The following is a 21,759-nucleotide window of genomic DNA, read 5'->3' on the forward strand; positions in this document are numbered from 1 at the left end:
AATGTACAGTGTGTCTTTCTCATTCATCATAATACATCAATTCTCTATAGGTGATTTCCGTGTGATGTCTGTATATCAGTAACACGCAGGTACCAGTAATCTGTCATCTGCAGGGAAAGTGATTGGCATTATTACACTCCGTTAGGGCCTCCTACAGCGGAGATCCCAGGACGGTGGTGCCCGGTGTGGGCGGTGGCACTGATAGACAGGGAGAGCTTTGTTGTGTGATGACGGGTGTGGTCCCTCTCGCAGAGCTTTGTTCACAGGAAAACTGAAAGTCATTCACAAGTTGTGTCTGTATTCTCATTCTCAGGAATGTTACACATAAACTCGACTTTATCTCAGTATAAAAACAATTCTGCCTCTCTCCACATTCCAACAGCTGAGAGTGTCATGGCCACTGCTGGCAGGGCATGCTGGGACGTGCACGAGGGGTGTGTAGTACATTTCTGGATGTGCAGTGCACAGGTAGAGTGGACACAATCTGACTGTCTGGTTGGGTACTGTAATCTCTGACTAGATGTCAGAGCACAGAACCGTACATAAGTAGCACTGCACATAGAAGAAGTCATCATGTTCCCTTCCTTCATGAACTTGTTATGGATCTCAGCAGAGGCCACTAGAGAACCATGATCTACCGCTGCAAGAGTGGTCTGCGATAGCAGGAAAGTACTGACCGGCTGTGAGCTGCTTTTGGGGGGTAAGCACCGTCCCGAACCACTGTGTCTGAGTGATTTGCAGAATTCCAGTGTGGGAGACGGTACCTGGAAGACTGCGGCCAACCTGTGTCCACTATCACCGGGGACAACGTTGCTGCCATGCAGGCCATAGCTGAGGTGGATGCCAGGGTGACCGTGGCCCAGTTAGAGGAGATAGGCATCTAATCTGGATCCATACACTTAATATTCCACAAAAAGCTTGGCCTGAGCAAGGTTTCTGCATGCCGGGTGCCTCCAGAGCAGAAGGAGGTACGGGTGACTTGGTGCTGCAACATACTGCCCATGTTTGATGGTGGTTGCAAAAACTCTGGGAGATCATCAGAGGTGATGAATCCTGGATCTACAGTTTCTCTATCGTCCTAGTGGATGCTGGGGTTCCTGAAAGGACCATGGGGAATAGCGGCTCCGCAGGAGACAGGGCACAAAAAGTAAAGCTTTCCGATCAGGTGGTGTGCACTGGCTCCTCCCCCTATGACCCTCCTCCAAGCCTCAGTTAGATTTTTGTGCCCGGCCGAGAAGGGTGCAATCTAGGTGGCTCTCCTAAAGAGCTGCTTAGAGAAAGTTTAGCTTAGGTTTTTTATTTTACAGTGAGTCCTGCTGGCAACAGGATCACTGCAACGAGGGACAGAGGGGAGAAGAAGTGAACTCACCTGCGTGCAGGATGGATTGGCTTCTTGGCTACTGGACATCAGCTCCAGAGGGACGATCACAGGTACAGCCTGGATGGTCACCGGAGCCTCGCCGCCGGCCCCCTTGCAGATGCTGAAACATGAAGAGGTCCAGAATCGGCGGCAGAAGACTCCTCAGTCTTCTAAAGGTAGCGCACAGCACTGCAGCTGTGCGCCATTTTCCTCTCAGCACACTTCACACGGCAGTCACTGAGGGTGCAGGGCGCTGGGAGGGGAGCGCCCTGGGAGGCAAATGAAAACCTATTTGGCTAAAAAATACCTCACATATAGCCTCCGGGGGCTATATGGAGATATTTAACCCCTGCCAGAATACACTAAAGAGCGGGAGACGAGCCCGCCGGAAAAGGGGCGGGGCCTATCTCCTCAGCACACAGCGCCATTTTCCTTACACAGCTCCGCTGGTCAGGACGGCTCCCAGGTCTCTCCCCTGCACTGCACTACAGAAACAGGGTAAAACAAGAGAGGGGGGGCAAAATAGTGGCAAAAATTATATTATAAAAGCAGCTATACAGGGAGCACTTATTATAAGGCTATCCCTGTCATATATAGCGCTTTTGGTGTGTGCTGGCAAACTCTCCCTCTGTCTCCCCAAAGGGCTAGTGGGGTCCTGTCTTCGTTAAGAGCATTCCCTGTGTGTCTGCTGTGTGTCGGTACGTGTGTGTCGACATGTATGAGGACGATATTGGTGTGGAGGCGGAGCAATTGCCAAATATGGGGATGTCACCTCCTAGGGGGTCGACACCAGAATGGATGCCTTTATTTATGGAATTACGGGATAGTGTCAACACGCTAAAGCAGTCGTTTGACGACATGAGACGGCCGGACAATCAGTTAGTGCCTGTCCAGGCGCCTCAAACACCGTCAGGGGCTGTAAAACGCCCTTTGCCTCAGTCGGTCGACACAGACCCAGACACAGGCACTGATTCCAGTGGCGACGGTGACGAATCAACCGTATTTTCCAGTAGGGCCACACGTTATATGATTTTGGCAATGAAGGAGGCGTTACATTTAGCTGATACTACAGGTACCACTAAACAGGGTATTATGTGGGGTGTGAAAAAACTACCTATAGTTTTTCCTGAATCAGAAGAACTAAATGATGTATGTGATGAAGCGTGGGTTGCCCCCGATAAAAAGATGCTAATTTCAAAGAAGTTATTAGCTTTATACCCTTTCCCGTCAGAGGTTAGGGCGCGCTGGGAAACACCTCCTAGGGTGGACAAGGCGCTCACACGCTTATCTAAACAAGTGGCGTTACCCTCTCCTGAGACGGCCGCACTTAAAGATCCAGCAGATAGGAGGATGGAAAATATCCAAAAAAGTATATACACACATACAGGTGTTATACTACGACCAGATATAGCGACAGCCTGGATGTGCAGTGCTGGAGTAGCTTGGTCAGAGTCCCTGATTGAAAATATTGATACCCTGGATAGGGACAATGTTTTACTGTCTTTAGAGCAAATAAAGGATGCATTTCTTTATATGCGTGATGCACAGAGGGATATCTGCACACTGGCATCACGGGTAAGTGCTATGTCCATTTCGGCCAGAAGAAGTTTATGGACGCGACAGTGGTCAGGCGATGCGGACTCAAAACGGCATATGGAAGTTTTGCCGTATAAAGGGGAGGAGTTATTTGGAGTCGGTCTATCAGATTTGGTGGCCACGGCTACAGCCGGGAAATCCACCTTTTTACCTCAAGCTACTCCCCAACAGAAAAAGACACCGACTTTTCAACCGCAGCCCTTTCGTTCCTTTAAAAACAAGAGAGCAAAGGGATATTCATATCTGCCACGAGGCAGAGGAAGGGGGAAGAGACACCAACAGGCAGCTCCTTCCCAGGAACAGAAGCCCTCCCCCGCTTCTACAAAAGCCTCAGCATGACGCTGGGGCTTCTCAAGCGGACTCGGGGGCGGTGGGCGGTCGTCTCAAGAATTTCAGCGCGCAGTGGGCTCACTCGCAGGTAGATCCCTGGATCCTGCAGATAATATCTCAGGGGTACAGGTTGGAACTAGAGACAGATCCGCCTCGCCGTTTCCTGAAGTCTGCTTTACCAACGTCCCCCTCCGAAAGGGAGACGGTTTTGGAAGCCATTCACAAGCTGTACTCTCAGCAGGTGATAGTCAAGGTACCTCTTCTACAACAGGGAAAGGGGTATTATTCCACTCTATTTGTGGTACCGAAGCCGGACGGCTCGGTAAGACCTATTCTAAATCTGAAGTCCTTGAACCTGTACATAAAGAAGTTCAAGTTCAAAATGGAGTCACTCAGAGCAGTGATAGCGAACCTGGAAGAAGGGGACTTTATGGTGTCCTTGGACATCAAGGATGCGTACCTCCACGTTCCAATTTACCCCTCACACCAGGGGTACCTCAGGTTCGTTGTACAAAACTGTCACTATCAGTTTCAGACGCTGCCGTTCGGATTGTCCACGGCACCTCGGGTCTTTACAAAGGTAATGGCCGAGATGATGATTCTTCTTCGAAGAAAAGGCGTATTAATTATCCCATACTTGGACGATCTCCTAATAAGGGCAAGGTCCAGAGAACAGCTAGAGAGGGGATTAGCACTGTCTCAAGAAGTGCTAAAACAGCACGGCTGGATTCTGAATATTCCAAAATCCCAGTTAATGCCGACAACTCGTCTGCTGTTCCTAGGGATGATTCTGGACACGGTTCAGAAAAAGGTTTTTCTCCCGGAGGAAAAAGCCAAGGAGTTATCCGAGCTTGTCAGGAACCTCCTAAAACCAGGAAAGGTGTCTGTACATCAATGCACAAGAGTCCTGGGAAAAATGGTGGCTTCTTACGAAGCAATTCCATTCGGCAGATTCCATGCACGAATTTTCCAGAGGGATCTGTTGGACAAATGGTCAGGGTCGCATCTTCAGATGCACCAGCGGATAACCCTGTCTCCAAGGACAAGGGTATCTCTTCTGTGGTGGTTGCAGAGTGCTCATCTATTGGAGGGCCGCAGATTCGGCATACAGGATTGGATCCTGGTGACCACGGACGCCAGCCTGAGAGGCTGGGGAGCAGTCACACAAGGAAGAAACTTCCAGGGAGTGTGGACGAGCCTGGAAACGTCTCTTCACATAAACATTCTGGAACTAAGAGCAATCTACAATGCTCTAAGCCAGGCAGAACCTCTGCTTCAAGGAAAACCGGTGTTGATCCAGTCGGACAACATCACGGCAGTCGCCCATGTAAACAGACAGGGCGGCACAAGAAGCAGGAGTGCAATGGCAGAAGCTGCAAGGATTCTTCGCTGGGCAGAGAATCATGTGATAGCACTGTCAGCAGTGTTCATCCCGGGAGTGGACAACTGGGAAGCAGACTTCCTCAGCAGACACGACCTTCACCCGGGAGAGTGGGGACTTCATCCGGAAGTCTTCCACATGCTGGTAACCCGTTGGGAAAGACCAATGGTGGACATGATGGCGTCTCGCCTCAACAAAAAACTGGACAGGTATTGCGCCAGGTCAAGAGATCCGCAGGCAATAGCTGTGGACGCGCTGGTAACGCCTTGGGTGTACCAGTCGGTGTATGTGTTTCCTCCTCTGCCTCTCATACCAAAAGTATTGAGAATTATACGGCAAAGAGGCGTAAGAACGATACTAGTGGTTCCGGATTGGCCAAGAAGGACTTGGTACCCGGAACTTCAAGAGATGATCACGGAAGATCCGTGGCCTCTACCTCTAAGGAGGGACTTGCTTCAGCAGGGTCCCTGTCTGTTTCAAGACTTACCGCGGCTGCGTTTGACGGCATGGCGGTTGAACGCCGGATCCTAAAGGAAAAAGGCATGCCGGAAGAAGTCATTCCTACTTTGATTAAAGCAAGGAAGGAAGTAACCGTGCAACACTATCACCGCATTTGGCGAAGATATGTTGCGTGGTGCGAGGATCGGAGTGCTCCGACGGAGGAATTTCAACTGGGTCGATTCCTACATTTCCTGCAATCAGGATTGTCTATGGGTCTCAAATTGGGATCTATTAAGGTTCAAATTTCGGCCCTGTCGATTTTCTTTCAAAAAGAATTGGCTTCAGTTCCTGAAGTCCAGACTTTTGTTAAGGGAGTGCTGCATATACAGCCTCCTGTGGTGCCTCCAGTGGCACCGTGGGATCTCAATGTGGTTTTGGAATTTCTAAAATCTCATTGGTTTGAACCACTAAAAAAGGTGGATTTAAAATATCTCACATGGAAAGTGACCATGTTACTAGCCCTGGCTTCGGCCAGGAGAGTGTCAGAACTGGCAGCTTTATCTTACAAAAGCCCATATCTGATTTTCCATTCGGACAGGGCAGAACTGCGGACTCGTCCGCATTTTCTCCCTAAGGTGGTGTCAGCATTTCATCTGAACCAGCCTATTGTAGTGCCTGCGGCTACAAGTGACTTGGAGGACTCCAAGTTACTGGACGTTGTCAGAGCATTAAAAATATATATTGCAAGGACAGCTGGAGTCAGAAAATCTGACTCGTTGTTTATATTGTATGCACCCAACAAGATGGGTGCTCCTGCGTCTAAGCAGACGATTGCTCGTTGGATCTGTAGCACAATCCAACTTGCACATTCTGTGGCAGGCCTGCCACAGCCTAAATCTGTAAAGGCCCACTCCACAAGGAAGGTGGGCTCATCTTGGGCGGCTGCCCGAGGGGTCTCGGCATTACAACTTTGCCGAGCAGCTACGTGGTCAGGGGAGAACACGTTTGTAAAATTTTACAAATTTGATACTCTGGCTAAGGAGGACCTGGAGTTCTCTCATTCGGTGCTGCAGAGTCATCCGCACTCTCCCGCCCGTTTGGGAGCTTTGGTATAATCCCCATGGTCCTTTCAGGAACCCCAGCATCCACTAGGACGATAGAGAAAATAAGAATTTACTTACCGATAATTCTATTTCTCGGAGTCCGTAGTGGATGCTGGGCGCCCATCCCAAGTGCGGATTATCTGCAATAATTGTACATAGTTATTGTTAACTAATTCGGGTTATTGTTTAGGAAGCCATCTTTCAGAGGCTCCTCTGTTATCATACTGTTAACTGGGTTTGATCACAAGTTGTACGGTGTGATTGGTGTGGCTGGTATGAGTCTTACCCGGGATTCAAAATTCCTCCCTTATTGTGTACGCTCGTCCGGGCACAGTACCTAACTGAGGCTTGGAGGAGGGTCATAGGGGGAGGAGCCAGTGCACACCACCTGATCGGAAAGCTTTACTTTTTGTGCCCTGTCTCCTGCGGAGCCGCTATTCCCCATGGTCCTTTCAGGAACCCCAGCATCCACTACGGACTCCGAGAAATAGAATTATCGGTAAGTAAATTCTTATTTTTGACACCGAAACCAAACAACCATCGGCCCAGTAAATCCCAGTTGGACGTGTACTGCCACAGAAGTTCCAACGTGAGCGCAGCATGGCCAAGTAGATGGGGGCTGTTTTTGTGGCCAAGACTGGTCATGTAGCTACCATACCACTCGTGCAGCGGCACATTGTCACTGGGGACTGGTACACCAACCAATGCTTGCCGCATGTGCTGGAAGCCAGTCCCAGACGCCATTCAAGAACTCGCGCTGCAGTGGAGACCTCTATCCAGCATGTAGAAGACACACCTGCTTCAGACTGGTCCAGATGCTTCATCAAGTGTCATGAGACTTTGCATAAACTCCTCTGGCAAATACTTTGAAAAAATGTAACGTTCACTCTGTTTGAAAATAAAATTTGTTTTGTGCATCCGGGAACGTATTGCACACCCCACGTACTTCAGCTGGGGGGAGCCGCATGTTGCCTCCCCCCGGTGTAGAACGCTGTCATATCTAATAATAGTCCTGGAAGAACATGAACGCATAAGGTGGAACCGCAGTGACAGGTGACTTCCGGGTCTGGGACTTGTCTGTACTCCTTCCCGAGGACAAATATAGAGCTGGGATGTATCCTGTTACGGGGGGGGGGGATAGTGTACGGATAAATCTGTCCAGACATGTCCACACTGGGATGCACACTATGTTGTTAGCCATTATTTATGAGCCATCAGGGGCCACTGACCTATAATAGAGTTGTGGGAGGATCATAAGTGAATGTACCTGTAGTCATTCATTATAGAATTTGTCGGCAGATAAGAACCACTTGGCCCATCTAGTCTGCCCCTTTTTTTTTTTATATATATTATTTTTATCTCTAACCTTATTTGATCCTTATTTCTTTGTAAGGATATCCTTATGTCTATCCCATGCATGTTTAAATTGCTCTACTGTCTTAGCCTCTACCACCTCTGATGGGAGGCTATTCCACTTGTCCACTACCCTTTCTGTGAAATAATTTTTCCGCAAATTTCCCCTGAACCTCCCCCCCTCCAGTCTCAGTGCATGTCCTCGTGTCCTATTGCTTCTCTTCATTTGGAGAATGTTTCCCTCCTGGACTTTGTTAAAACCCTTGATATATTTGAAAGTTTCTATCACCAGGAAAGCCGTCACCTGCGTGTTATCAGCCAGGGTTCCATCTGCAGCCTCTGCACCGGGACTCTCAATAGACCAGGGAAGATGGAGTAATAGAATTTGTTAGTGATCCTGCTCAGTTTCCCACACGAAGGGCCTGATACTGCGGCAGACGCAAATCCCGCTGTGACTGCGTCTTATGCAGCGGTACTGGGGATATATGCTAATGCCGCACCTGCTGGGATCACATGGCATCTACTGTCTGTAGAATACGGACAGGTACCGGGAATCACATACAGGCAACGGACAGGTACCGGGAATCACATCCAGGCAACGGACAGGTACCGGGAATCACATCCAGGTAACGGACAGGTACCGGGAATCACATCCAGGCAACGGACAGGTACCGGGAATCACATCCAGGCAACAGACAGGTACCGGGAATCACATCCAGGCAACAGACAGGTACCGGGAATCACATCCAGGCAACGGACAGGTACCGGGAATCACATCCAGGCAACGGACAGGTACCGGGAATCACATCCAGGCAACGGACAGGTACCGGGAATCACATCCAGGCAACAGACAGGTACCGGGAATCACATCCAGGCAACGGACAGGTACCAAGAATCACATCCAGGCAACGGACAGGTACCGGGAATCACATCCAGGCAACGGGCAGGTACCGGGAGTCACATCCATGCAACGGACAGGTACCGGGAATCACATCCAGGCAACGGACAGGTACCGGGAATCACATCCATGCAACGGACAGGTACCGGGAATCACATCCAGGCAAAGGACAGGTACCGGTAATCACATCCATGCAACGGACAGGTACCGGGAATCACATCCAGGCAACGGACAGGTACCGGGAATTACATCCAGGCAACGGACAGGTACCGGGAATCACATCCAGGCAACGGACAGGTACCGGGAATCACATCCAGGCAGAAGACAGGTACCGGGAATCACAGACAGGTACCGGGAATCACATCCAGGCAACAGACAGGTACCGGGAATCACATCCAGGCAAAGGACAGGTACCGGGAATCACATCCAGGCAACGGACAGGTACCGGGAATCACATCCAGGCAACGGACAGGTACCGGGAATTACATCCAGGCAACGGACAGGTACCGGGAATCACATCCAGGCAACGGACAGGTACCGGGAATCACATCCAGGCAGAAGACAGGTACCGGGAATCACAGACAGGTACCGGGAATCACATCCAGGCAACAGACAGGTACCGGGAATCACATCCAGGCAACAGACAGGTACCGGGAATCACATCCAGGCAACGGACAGGTACCGGAAATCACATCCAGGTAAAGGACAGGTACCGGGAATCACATCCAGGAAAAGGACTGGTGACGGGAATCACATCCAGGCAGAAGACCGGTACCGGGAATCACATCCAGGAAAAGGACTAGTGCCAGGGATCACATCCAGGAAAAGGACAGGTTCCGGGAATCACATCTAGGAAAAGGACAGGTACCGGGAATCACATCCAGGTAAAGGACAGGTACCGGGAATCACATCCAGGCAGGAGACTGGTACCGGGAATCGCATCCAGGCAGAAGACAGGTACCGGGAATCACATCCAGGTAAAGGACAGGTACCGGGAATCAAATCCAGGCAATGGACAGGCACCAAGAATCACTTCTAGGCAACGGACAGGTACCGGGAATCACATCCAGGTAAAGGACAGGTACCGGGAATCACATCCAGGCAAAGGACAGGTACCAGGAATCACATCCATGCAAAGGACAGGTACCAGGAATCACATCCAGGCAAAGGACAGGTACCAAGAATCACATCCAGGATAAGGACAGGTACCGGGAATCAAATCCAGGCAAAGGACAGGTACCGGGAATCACATCCAGGCAAAGGGACAGGTACCGGGAATCACATCCAGGTAAAGGACAGGTACCGAGAATCACATCCCGGATTAGGACAGGTACAGAGAATCACTTCCCAGATAACGACAGGTACCGAGGATCACATCCCGGATAAGGACAGGTACCGAGAATCACATCCCGAATAAGGACAGGTACTGAGGATCACATCCCGGATAAGGACAGGTACCGAGGATCACATCCTGGATAAGGACAGGTACCAAGGATCACATCCCGGATAAGGACAGGTACCGAGGATCACATCCCGGATAAGGACAGGTACCGAGGATCACATCCCGGATCAGGACAGGTACTGAGAATCACATCCCGTGTAAGGACAGGTACTAAGAATCACATCCCAGATAAGGACAGGTACTGAGGATCACATCCCAGATAAGGAAATGTACTGAAAATCACATCCCAGATAACGACAGGTACTGAGGATCACATCCCGGATAAGGACAGGTACTGAGGATCACATCCCGGATAAGGACAGGTACTGAGAATCACATCCCGGGTAAGGACAGGTACTGAGAATCACATCCCGGATAAGGACAGGTACTGAGAATCACATCCCGGATAAGGACAGGTACTGAGGATCACATCCCAGATAAGGAAAGGTACTGGGAATCACATCCCAGATAAGGAAATGTACTGAGAATCACATCCCAGATAAGGAAAGGTACCGAGAATCACATCCTGGGATAAGGACAGATACTGAGAATCACATCCCAGATAAGTACAGCTACTGGGAATCACATCCCAGATAAGGACAGATACAGAGAATCACTAATCACATCCCGGATAAGGACAGGTACTGAGAATCACATCCCAGATAAGTACAGGTACTGAGAATCACATCCCAGATAAGTACAGGTACTGAGAATCACATCCCAGATAAGTACAGGTACTGAGAATCACATCCCAGATAAGAACAGGTACTGAGAATCACATCCAAAATAAGTACAGGTACTGAGAATCACATCCCAGATAAGGAAAGCTACTGGGAATCACATCGCAGATAAGGACAGATACTGAGAATCACATCCCAGATAAATACAGCTACTGGGAATCACATCGCAGATAAGGACAGATACTGAGAATCACTAATCACATACCGGATAAGGACAGGTACTGAGGATCACATCCTAGATAAGAACAGGCACTGAGAATCACATCCCAGATAAGTACAGCTACTGGGAATCACATCCCAGATAAGGACAGATACAGAGAATCACTAATCACATCCCGGATAAGGACAGGTACTGAGAATCACATCCCAGATAAGTACAGGTACTGAGAATCACATCCCAAATGAGAACAGGTACTGAGAATCACATCCCAAATGAGAACAGGTACTGAAAATCACATCCCAGATAAGGAAATGTACTGGGAATCACATCGCAGATAAGGACAGATACTGAGAATCACATCCCAGATAAGTACAGCTACTGGGAATCACATCGCAGATAAGTACAGCTACTGGGAATCACATCGCAGATAAGGACAGATACTGAGAATCACTAATCACATCCCAGATAAGGACAGGTACTGAGAATCACATCCCGGATAAGGACAGGTACTGAGAATCACATCCCAGATAAGTACAGGTACTGAGGATCATATCCCAAATAAGGACAGGTACTGAGGATCACATCCAGGATAAGGACAGGTTCTGAGGATCACATCCAGGATAAGGACAGGTTCTGAGGATCACATCCAGGATAAGGACAGGTTCTGAGGATCACATCCAGGATAAGGACAGGTTCTGAGGATCACATCCAGGATAAGGACAGGTACTGAGAATCACATCCCAGATAAGGACAGGTACTGAGGATCATATCCCAGATAAGGACAGGTACTGAGGATCACATCCAGGATAAGGACAGGTTCTGAGGATCACATCCAGGATAAGGACAGGTTCTGAGGATCACATCCAGGATAAGGACAGGTTCTGAGGATCACATCCAGGATAAGGACTGGTACTGAGGATCACATCCCGGATAAGGACAGGTACTGAGGATCAGATCCCGGATAAGGAGAGGTACTGAGAATCACATCCCAGATAAGGACAGGTACTGAGGATCATATCCCGGATAAGGACAGGTACTGAGGATCATATCCCGGATAAGGAGAGGTACTGAGGATCATATCCCGGATAAGGAAAGGTACTGAGAATCACATCCCAGATAAGGAGAGGTACTGAGGATCATATCCCGGATAAGGACAGGTACTGAGGATCACATCCCGGATAAGGACTGGTACTGAGGATCACATCCCGGATAAGGACAGGTACTGAGGATCACATCCCGGATAAGGACAGGTACTGAGGATCACATCCCGGATAAGGACAGGTACTGAGGATCACATCCCGGATAAGGACTGGTACTGAGGATCACATCCCGGATAAGGACTGGTACTGAGGATCACATCCCGGATAAGGACAGGTACTGAGGATCATATCCCGGATAAGGACAGGTACTGAGGATCACATCCCGGATAAGGACAGGTACTGAGGATCACATCCCGGATAAGGACTGGTACTGAGGATCACATCCCGGATAAGGACTGGTACTGAGGATCACATCCCGGATAAGGACAGGTACTGAGAATCATATCCCGGATAAGCACAGGTACTGAGGATCACATCCCGGATAAGGACAGGTACTGAGAATCACATCCCAGATAAGGACAGGTACTGAGAATCATATCCCGGATAAGCACAGGTACTGAGGATCACATCCCAGATAAGGACAGGTACTGAGAATCATATCCCGGATAAGCACAGGTACCGAGGATCATATCCCGGATAAGGAGAGGTACTGAGAATCACATCCCAGATAAGGAGAGGTACTGAGGATCATATCCCGGATAAGGACAGATACTGAGAATCACATCCCAGATAAGGAGAGGTACTGAGGATCACATCCCGGATAAGGACTGGTACTGAGGATCACATCCCGGATAAGGACTGGTACTGAGGATCATATCCCGGATAAGGACAGGTACTGAGGATCACATCCCGGATAAGGACTGGTACTGAGGATCACATCCCGGATAAGGACTGGTACTGAGGATCACATCCCGGATAAGGACTGGTACTGAGGATCACATCCCAGATAAGGACTGGTACTGAGGATCACATCCCGGATAAGGACTGGTACTGAGGATCACATCCCGGATAAGGACTGGTACTGAGGATCACATCCCGGATAAGGACAGGTACTGAGAATCATATCCCGGATAAGCACAGGTACTGAGGATCACATCCCGGATAAGGACAGGTACTGAGAATCACATCCCAGATAAGGACAGGTACTGAGAATCATATCCCGGATAAGCACAGGTACCGAGGATCACATCCCGGATAAGGACAGGTACTGAGGATCACATCCCGGATAAGGACTGGTACTGAGGATCACATCCCGGATAAGGACAGGTACTGAGAATCATATCCCGGATAAGGACAGGTACTGAGGATCACACCACAGAGGTACTAAGTATGCACATGCTGATCTTACCACTGCTCACTCAGGGGCTGTTGCATTGCAAAGTCGCCTTAATTACTCCTATATGGACCTGCGTCTATTCCCCTATGTGCGGAGCACTTTACTCTGCAGTGTATCCAACCCTACTCTGAGTGCTTGGTTTGATACACGTTATCCCCATTGGTCATCACTTGCACCAGCTCTATCTTTGGTACAAACACAAGAAAATGAGTATTCATATGTCTAGCAGCATGGAGATATAAGAATGCCCCCCTTACAGCCAATGAATGCTCCTTCAGAACAGATACTGAGAATTGCATCCAGCACTAAAAAGGGAAGTGTTACTGTGAATGTGTTGTAGATACAGAACAGATACTGAGAGTTACATTCAGCACTCAGGAGAAGGGAGGTGTTACTGTGCACATGCTGCCAGTAGATACAGAACAGATACTGAGAGTTACATCCAGCACACAGGAGAAGGGAGGTGTTACTGTGCACATGCTGCCAGTAGATACAGAACAGATACTGAGAATTACATTCAGCACACAGGAGGTGTTACTGTGCATGTGCTGCTGTTAGATTCAGAGCAGATTCAAATAATGACATTCAGCACACAGAAGGGAAGTGTCACTGTGCATTTGCTGGTGGTAGAGTCCCTTTTTTCTTGGGACTGTCCCGCTGGCCCACCCACGGGTCAGGGGGGAGGCTCCTGATACTCGCTGCTCTGCCTTGCGTCTATTCACGGGATACAGTGATGCCCTCATAGTGATGGAAAATAGGTACGTGGCTCGTGATCACAGCACTCCTGCAAAGTCACGCCCCCTCTTTCTATATGCCACGCCCCTTTCGACAACGGGCGTCCCACTTTACCATCTCCCAATGGCCCTCATTCCGAGTTGTTCGCTCGCTAGCTGCTTTTAGCAGCATTGCACACGCTAGGCCGCCGCCCTCTGGGAGTGTATCTTAGTTTCGCAGAATTGCGAACTAAAGATTAGCAAAATTGCTACTAAATAATTCTTTGCAGTTTCTGAGCAGCTCCAGACATACTCACAGATTGCGATCAGCTCAGTCCGTTTAGTTCCTGGTTTGACGTCACAAACACGCCCTGCGTTCGGCCAGCCACTCCCCCGTTTCTTCAGACACTCCCTCGTTTTTCCCTGACACGCCTGCGTTTTTTTGCAAACGCCGGGAAAACGCTGAGTTGCCGCCCAGAAACGCCCATTTACCGAACAGCAGTGCGACTGAAAAGCGCCGCAGAAGCCACAGCAAAACTGCTAAGTTTTGTGTTAAATAACTAAGCGCATGCGCCCTGCCTGCCTTGCGCATGTGCAATTTGCAACTAATCGCAGCATAGCGAAAAACGGCAACGAGCGAACAACTCGGAATGACCCCCAATGTTGGGAGTTATGGTTTGTATATGGAGCCTAATTCACACCTGATCGCTAGGGTGCGTTTTTTGCATCCTTGCGATCAGGTAGTCTCCGACTACAGGGGGAGGGGAAATCGCTGTGCAGGGGTGCGATCGCATGTGCAGTCTCTGCACAGCCCAGGACTTACACTTCCAGTGCGATGATCGGGGGCCGGAGCTGACGCCAGACACCCTCCCTCCAAACGCCTGGTCCCTCCTGTGTTTCTGTTCAGACTTGATCGCCCGCTGTACGAAAACGCAGCCTAGCAATCAGGTCTGAATTCTCCCCAGGTGTCCTCCCACACTCCAAAAATATACCGGTAGGCTAATTGGCTTCCAACAAAATGAACCCTAGTGTGAATGTGTGTGCGTGTACATGTGGCCGAGAATATAGAGTGTACGCTCCACTGGGGCAGGGACTGATGTGGGGATACGGTCGTTAGGTTGACAGTCATTAGGTGAATGGACAAATATTCTCTGTAATGCTCTGCGGAATATGTATAAATGACTGCTAATAAAAACATAATACTGAGAATTACATCCAGCACACAGGAGAAGGGAGTGTTACTGTGCATATGCTCCTGGTAGATTCAGAGCAGATACTGAGAATTATGCCCAGCACACAGGAGGATGGAAGTGTTACTGTGCATTTGCTGCTGGTATATTTGGAGCATATACTGATAATTACACTCAGCACGCAGGAGAAGGAGAGTGTTACTGTGCATTTGCGGCTGGTATATTTGGATCAGATCCTGAGCATTACACCCAGAACACATGAGAAGGGAAGTGTCACTGTGCATTTGCTGCTGGTAGATACAGAGCAGAGTCTGAGCATTACACCCAGCACTCAGGAGAAGGGAAGTGTTACTGTGCATTTGCTACTGGTATACTTGGAGCAGATACTGAGCATTACACCCATCACACAGGATAATGGAAGTGTTAATGTGCACAAGCTGCTATTAGATACAGAACAGATACTGAGAATTACACCCAGCACACAGGAAAATGAAAGTGTTGCTGTACTGTGCATTTGCTGCTGGTATGTTTGGAGCCAAATATTCTCTGTAAAGCGCGATGGAATATGTGTGCGCTATATAAATAACTGGTAATACATAATACTGAGACTTACATCCAGCACACAGGAGAAGGGAGTGTTACTGTGCATATGCTCCTGGTAGATTCAGAGCAGATACTGAGAATTATGCCCAGCACACAGGAGGATGGAAGTGTTACTGTGCATTTGCTGCTGCTATATTTGGATCAGATCCTGAGCACTACACACATTACACATGAGAATGGAAGTGTCACTGTGCATTTGTTGCTGGTATATTTGGAGCAAATCCTGAGCATTACACCCAGCACACATGACACGGGAAGTGTCACTGTGCATTTGCTGCTGGTAGATACAGAGCAGAGTCTGAGCATTACACCCAGCACACAGGAGAAGGGAAGTGTTACTGTGCATTTGCTGCTGGTATCTTTGGAGCAGATCCTGAGCATTACACCCAGCACACATGAGAAGGGAAGTGTTACTGTGCATTTGCTGCTGGTAGATACAGAGCAGAGTCTGAGCATTACACCCAGCACACAGGAGAAGGGAAGTGTTACTGTGCATTTGCTGCTGGTATATTTGGAGCAGATCCTGAGCATTACACCCAGCACACATGAGAAGGGAAGTGTTACTGTGCATTTGCGGCTGGTATATTTGGAGCAGATCCTGAGCATTACACCCAGCACACATGAGAAGGGAAGTGTTACTGTGCATTTGCTGCTGGTAGATACAGAGCAGAGTCTGAGCATTACACCCAGCACACATGAGAAGGGAAGTGTTACTGTGCATTTGCGGCTGGTATATTTGGAGCAGATCCTGAGCATTACACCCAGCACACATGAGAAGGGAAGTGTTACTGTGCATTTGCTGCTGGTAGATACAGAGCAGAGTATGAGCATTACACCCAGCACACAGGAGAAGGGAAGTGTTACTGTGCATTTGCTGCTGGTATATTTGGACCAGATCCTGAGCATTACACCCAGCACACATGAGAAGGGAAGTGTTACTGTGCATTTGCGGCTGTTATATTTGGAGCAGATCCTGAGCATTACACCCAGCACACATGAGAAGGGAAGTGTTACTGTGCATTTGCTGCTGGTAGATACAGAGCAGAGTCTGAGCATTACACCCAGCACACAGGAGAAGGGAAGTGTTACTGTGCATTTGCTGCTGGTATATTTAGAGCAGATACTGCTAATTACACCCAGCACACAAGAGAAGGGAAGTGTTACTGTGCATTTGCTGATGGTATATTTGGAACGGATACTGATAATTACACACAGGAGAAGGGAAGTGTTACTGTGTATTTGCTGCTGGTATATTTGGATCAGATCCTGAGCACTACACACAGTACACATGAGAATGGAAGTGTTACTGTGCATTTGTTGCTGGTATATTTGGAGCAAATCCTGAGCATTACACCCAGCACACATGAGACGGGAAGTGTCACTGTGCATTTGCTGCTGGTAGATACAGAGCAGAGTCTGAGCATTACACCCAGCACACAGGAGAAGGGAAGTGTTACTGTGCATTTGCTGCTGGTATATTTGGAGCAGATCCTGAGCATTACGCCCAGCACACATGAGAAGGGAAGTGTTACTGTGCATTTGCGGCTGGTATATTTGGAGCAGATCCTGAGCATTACACCCAGCACACATGAGAAGGGAAGTGTTACTGTGCATTTGCTGCTGGTAGATACAGAGCAGAGTCTGAGCATTACACCCAGCACACAGGAGAAGGGAAGTGTTACTGTGCATTTGCTGATGGTATATTTAGAGCAGATACTGCTAATTACACCCAGCACACAAGAGAAGGGAAGTGTCACTGTGCATTTGCTGCTGGTAGATACAGAGCAGAGTCTGAGCATTACACCCAGCACACAAGAGAAGGGAAGTGTTACTGTGCATTTGCTGCTGGTAGATACAGAGCAGAGTCTGAGCATTACACCCAGCACACAGGAGAAGGGAAGTGTTACTGTGCATTTGCTGCTGGTAGATACAGAGCAGAGTCTGAGCATTACACCCAGCACACAAGAGAAGGGAAGTGTCACTGTGCATTTGCTGCTGGCAGATACAGTGCAGATACTGAGAACACATGCTGAGTACACAATAATAGGTATTACTGTGCATCTGACCAGGGACACTGATTTGCACATCTCCCCTCTGGCAACATGCAGCTGTGCTGTACAGCTCCCAGTGCGCGGCCCGGGGGTGTCAGCAGGGGGCGCTGCAGGGTATAGAGGCAGATCTATGGTGCAGTATCATAGGAGGCGTCTGCAGATCACCGGCCACCAGGGGGCAGTGAGGAGTCCAGTGCAGGCCGGGTCTACATGCTGCACTCACCTCCAGACGTCACATGGTCAGTGCAGGGCAGGTATGTGCTGGGGGTATATGGTGTGGGTATATTCCCAGTCCTTAGTCCCTGGCTACTCCACTTCCACCTTTACCTCTGTTTCCCCCTCTCTGTGCTATGGATAATGTCAGCATTGGCCGGATATGTGTGCAGGGTATCTGTGAAGCACCTGTAGGGAGAGTGCAGTAGGTGGAGACCCCCCCCCCCCTGGTGTCCCCCCCCTCCCCTGACTCCTGGTGTGTGTGTGTGTCCCCCCCCCTGACTCCTGGTGTGTGTGTGTGTGTGTGTGTGTGTCCCCTGACTCCTGGTGTGTGTGTCCCCCCCTGACTCCTGGTGTGTCTGTAGTGGGATGGAGGGGGCTGCAGGGGGATATAATATTCCTAGAATATGGTATATCTGTTTTATCTCTGCATAAGTGATAATGATTCAGGTAATGTCAGCATTAGTCACATTGATGTCACCATTATCCCTGGGGGCTTCCTTGTGACCTGAGGGACGGCACCTGCGATGTGACTGAGAGCTGGGTGCAGGCGGTGACGTCTCATTAGTAATATATGGAGGTGTGAGGCACCAGCGGGATACTGATCTCGCTTAGTAATTGCAGAACCACAGGGCGACCTCAGCATCTTTCCCTGGCACAGGGGAATCTCCGCTTCCTCCTGACTCATAGGAGAATGATCACCGCGCGGTCGCTGCCTCCTCCCTGCACTTCTGTGCTCTTCATCAAATCCTCTATATCATCCACAGAGATCTGCTTCACAACACCGCTCCATATATGTACTATCCAATACATGTCACCTGACATAGGGACAGGCGTCAGAATATACCTCGCCATGGGCTGTAACTCGCCTGTTATCCGCTCTGCGTGGTCTTACCGCGACGGTATGGTAGTGTGCGCGCAGGACCATCTTAATGATCTATTCATTTTCGTACATTTGTAAGTAGTAGATAAACTCAGGAATCTCATTATGGAGCAATGATCTAACTCCGCCATTACAGTCCAGGTTTTCAGGATATCCACGCTTGAGTACAGGTGTCTTATTTAGTACCACAGTCAATGGGATTTATTTAGCCCACATTCCAAAGTCAGTCTGGTTACTTAGTCGCTGACCATATTCTGCGTGCGGAGGTTGTGTTTGCTGATGGACGCATTGCGCTATAAAGTTAATAAGGCTGTCCCCCCCACCCCCCCTGTAGGTGCTGGATGAAGCTGTGTTACCCCCATCTCTGAATCAGGCGCAGAGCCTGTCCCCCCCCCCCCCCCCCCCCCTGTAGGTGCTGGATGATGCTGTGTTACCCCCATCTCTGAATCAGGCGCAGAGCCTGTCCCCCCACCTGTAGGCACTGGGTGATGCCGCGTTAACCCTTCTGTTTGTCCGCAGGTGTCGGCATTGCGCGGATGGCACAATGCTGATATGATGAGACGGCTTTGTATGCAGCTCTCAGCTGCTGCAGAGCCTCTTGGGAGATGTGGCTGTGGATAGAGCGATGATTGGCAGCGCCGGTGTCTGGAGAGGGAGGAAGAGGATTTGAATAATGCAGAGCGTAGTTAGGAGTAATAGAGTTGTTCCCATCTTCTGCTGGCTCCTCCCCGGGAATGTAATAGCCGCACACACACACACACTGACAGTCAGACGGGGAGAGCACAGCACAGCACACACCCTCACTCTCTCTCTCCGCTCTGCAGATCCAGCCAAGGAAAACATGGAGACACCGAGCTCAAAGAGGGGCACCCGCGGGCACTCCTCCACACCGCTCTCCCCGACCCGCATCACCCGTCTGCAGGAGAAAGAGGATCTGCAGGAGCTGAACGACCGTCTGGCCACCTACATCGACAAGGTGCGCTCTCTGGAGTCGGAGAACGCCGGGCTGCGTCTGCGCATCACCGAGTCCGAGGAAGTGGTCAGCCGGGAGGTGTCCAGCATCAAGAGCGCCTACGAGACCGAGCTGGCCGATGCCCGCAAGACCCTGGACTCTGTGGCCAAGGAGAGAGCCAGGCTCCAGCTGGAGCTCAGCAAGATCCGGGAGGAGCACAACGATCTGAAAGCAAGGTAGGGAATGTGGCTGAGCCTGGGGGGGCGTGCGCGGGGGGCCGCGGTCTGTGTGTGACTCCGTGCTGTTATACCAGGGCGCAGCTGCTGGAAAAGTACTTTCACTTTCTGCCAGACCGGGAGTGCGACCTTTCCATTTATACAAATGCTTCCAAAGCTGAATGACGGGACTTGGGGTTGTGCCAGTAATACAGAGGCGGCATTATAATGGTGTTTTACTTCCCCAGATAGACGCAGATAATGATTCCGCCGTAGTACCGGCAGCGGTGGACTGTGTCATGTAAATAATATTGCTGTAGCCATAAATACTTCTCCACATTTGTACTTTGCCTCCCCCCCCTCCCCTGCTGGGAGGCTGTTCCATGCGTCACCTACTAACTGCAGCTAAACTTGGATGCAACTTATCCAGCATCTTCCTGCTGCCGCCCACGCATGCCAGCTACCCAACCCTCAGTTTTGGGACTCTGTGACCAGACCCCCCCTTCACCCTCCCCCCACCTCCTCCGCACTCACACCCGCCTGCGTGTTATTTTAGTATGTAAGCACTAGCTGAATTCTTCCGTCGCTATTTAAGTCTCCCTGTGCCCGCCGCAGCTGCGTGTCCCTGTCTTCAGCTCCCAATCTACAGATTGCGCTCTTATCGGACGCCTATCTATTCGTCAGGCCGCCGCCGGGTATTTACAGGGCACACCAAGGACAGCGGCAGCTGGCATTCCGTGCAGCTGTCGCCTTTGCCCAGCTGCCACCCTGCAGGATCCGCCTGTGCCAAGCAGGAGACAGGGATGTGCCATGTTGTGTCCTGTTTGGTCATTGCTCTCTGTCGTGTGGTGTCTGGGCGTACTAAATGCTGCCACTGAGCAGATAAGGCTACACCCCGGGGTGTTTGCCGATGATAGGACAGAGAGGTCTTTTGAGGTGTTCTGCATTCTGCCCTCTGTTATATCCCGCGTTAGTGTGTTTTATTACGCAGCGATAACGCAGCGCTTTCTGCAAGTCCCTATATGGCGTCCCCTGAAGCCGGCTCAGCTCTCCTCAGCCCAGAGAGATGGGAGTCTGCCAACTTTGCCGACATGCTGCTTTTAATTTTCCCAAATGATCACGGCATTCCTCGCAAAGCCCCTTATCCTTTATTATTCCTCTGGCTGCGGCTTCACGGCAGCCACATAAATATACACATGGCGTGGGAGCCTGCGGCTCCGTGTAACAGCGGCTACACATTACTCTGGGATCCGGCCGGCTAATGAGCTGGTAACAGTTTCCGGGTGTCTGTGTTTAGTATCTGAGGAACGTCACAGACTCCGGAGCGATCGCACAACGACTCGGTGCCTTGAGCTCTGCGGCGTCAGACAGTATAGCTGCGGTGGTGTGTTACCTGGAGCCAGCGTAGCTCCGCTGTTAGCGCTCAGGTTTGCAGAGCCTGCGGTAACTATGGAACCCATATTTATTTGGCCGGTCATGATGAAACGTAAGCGTGTGGGAGGATGACACGGATGAGGTGATTCAGTGCAGACCAGGGCTGAACGCCACCTAATGAGGCATCGCTAAGTGTTGCAGGGCCTTGCCTAAAAGGCTGACACTCTGTACGGCACATCCAGCTGCTCATACCCGTCCTTATTGGGCCACATCCCGGGAAACGTGAAGCCATTAGAAACGGTCATTCCTGAATTCATTTATTTTAA

General features: G+C 50.0%; 1 protein-coding gene across 2 annotated transcripts in view; it reads left to right on the plus strand.

Moving 5' to 3' along the window:
* The first annotated feature begins 18,026 nt into the window (after positions 1-18,026).
* The window catches only part of LMNA (lamin A/C), a 59,532-nt gene continuing 55,799 nt past the window's right edge, over positions 18,027-21,759 (plus strand). The window contains exon 1 of one of the 2 annotated variants that reach the window (XM_063946826.1): positions 18,027-18,050. Coding sequence is in view for 1 of the 2 variants with exons in the window: in XM_063946825.1 (XP_063802895.1) it covers positions 19,734-20,080 (347 nt within the window). In the remaining variant the exon portion in view is untranslated. Of the gene's footprint in view, positions 18,051-19,716; positions 20,081-21,759 lie in introns of those variants that run through there. The other variant, XM_063946825.1, reaches the window with a different exon arrangement.

This window comes from Pseudophryne corroboree, chromosome 12 (assembly GCF_028390025.1).
Source record: "Pseudophryne corroboree isolate aPseCor3 chromosome 12, aPseCor3.hap2, whole genome shotgun sequence".
Classification (NCBI taxonomy): domain Eukaryota; kingdom Metazoa; phylum Chordata; class Amphibia; order Anura; family Myobatrachidae; genus Pseudophryne; species Pseudophryne corroboree.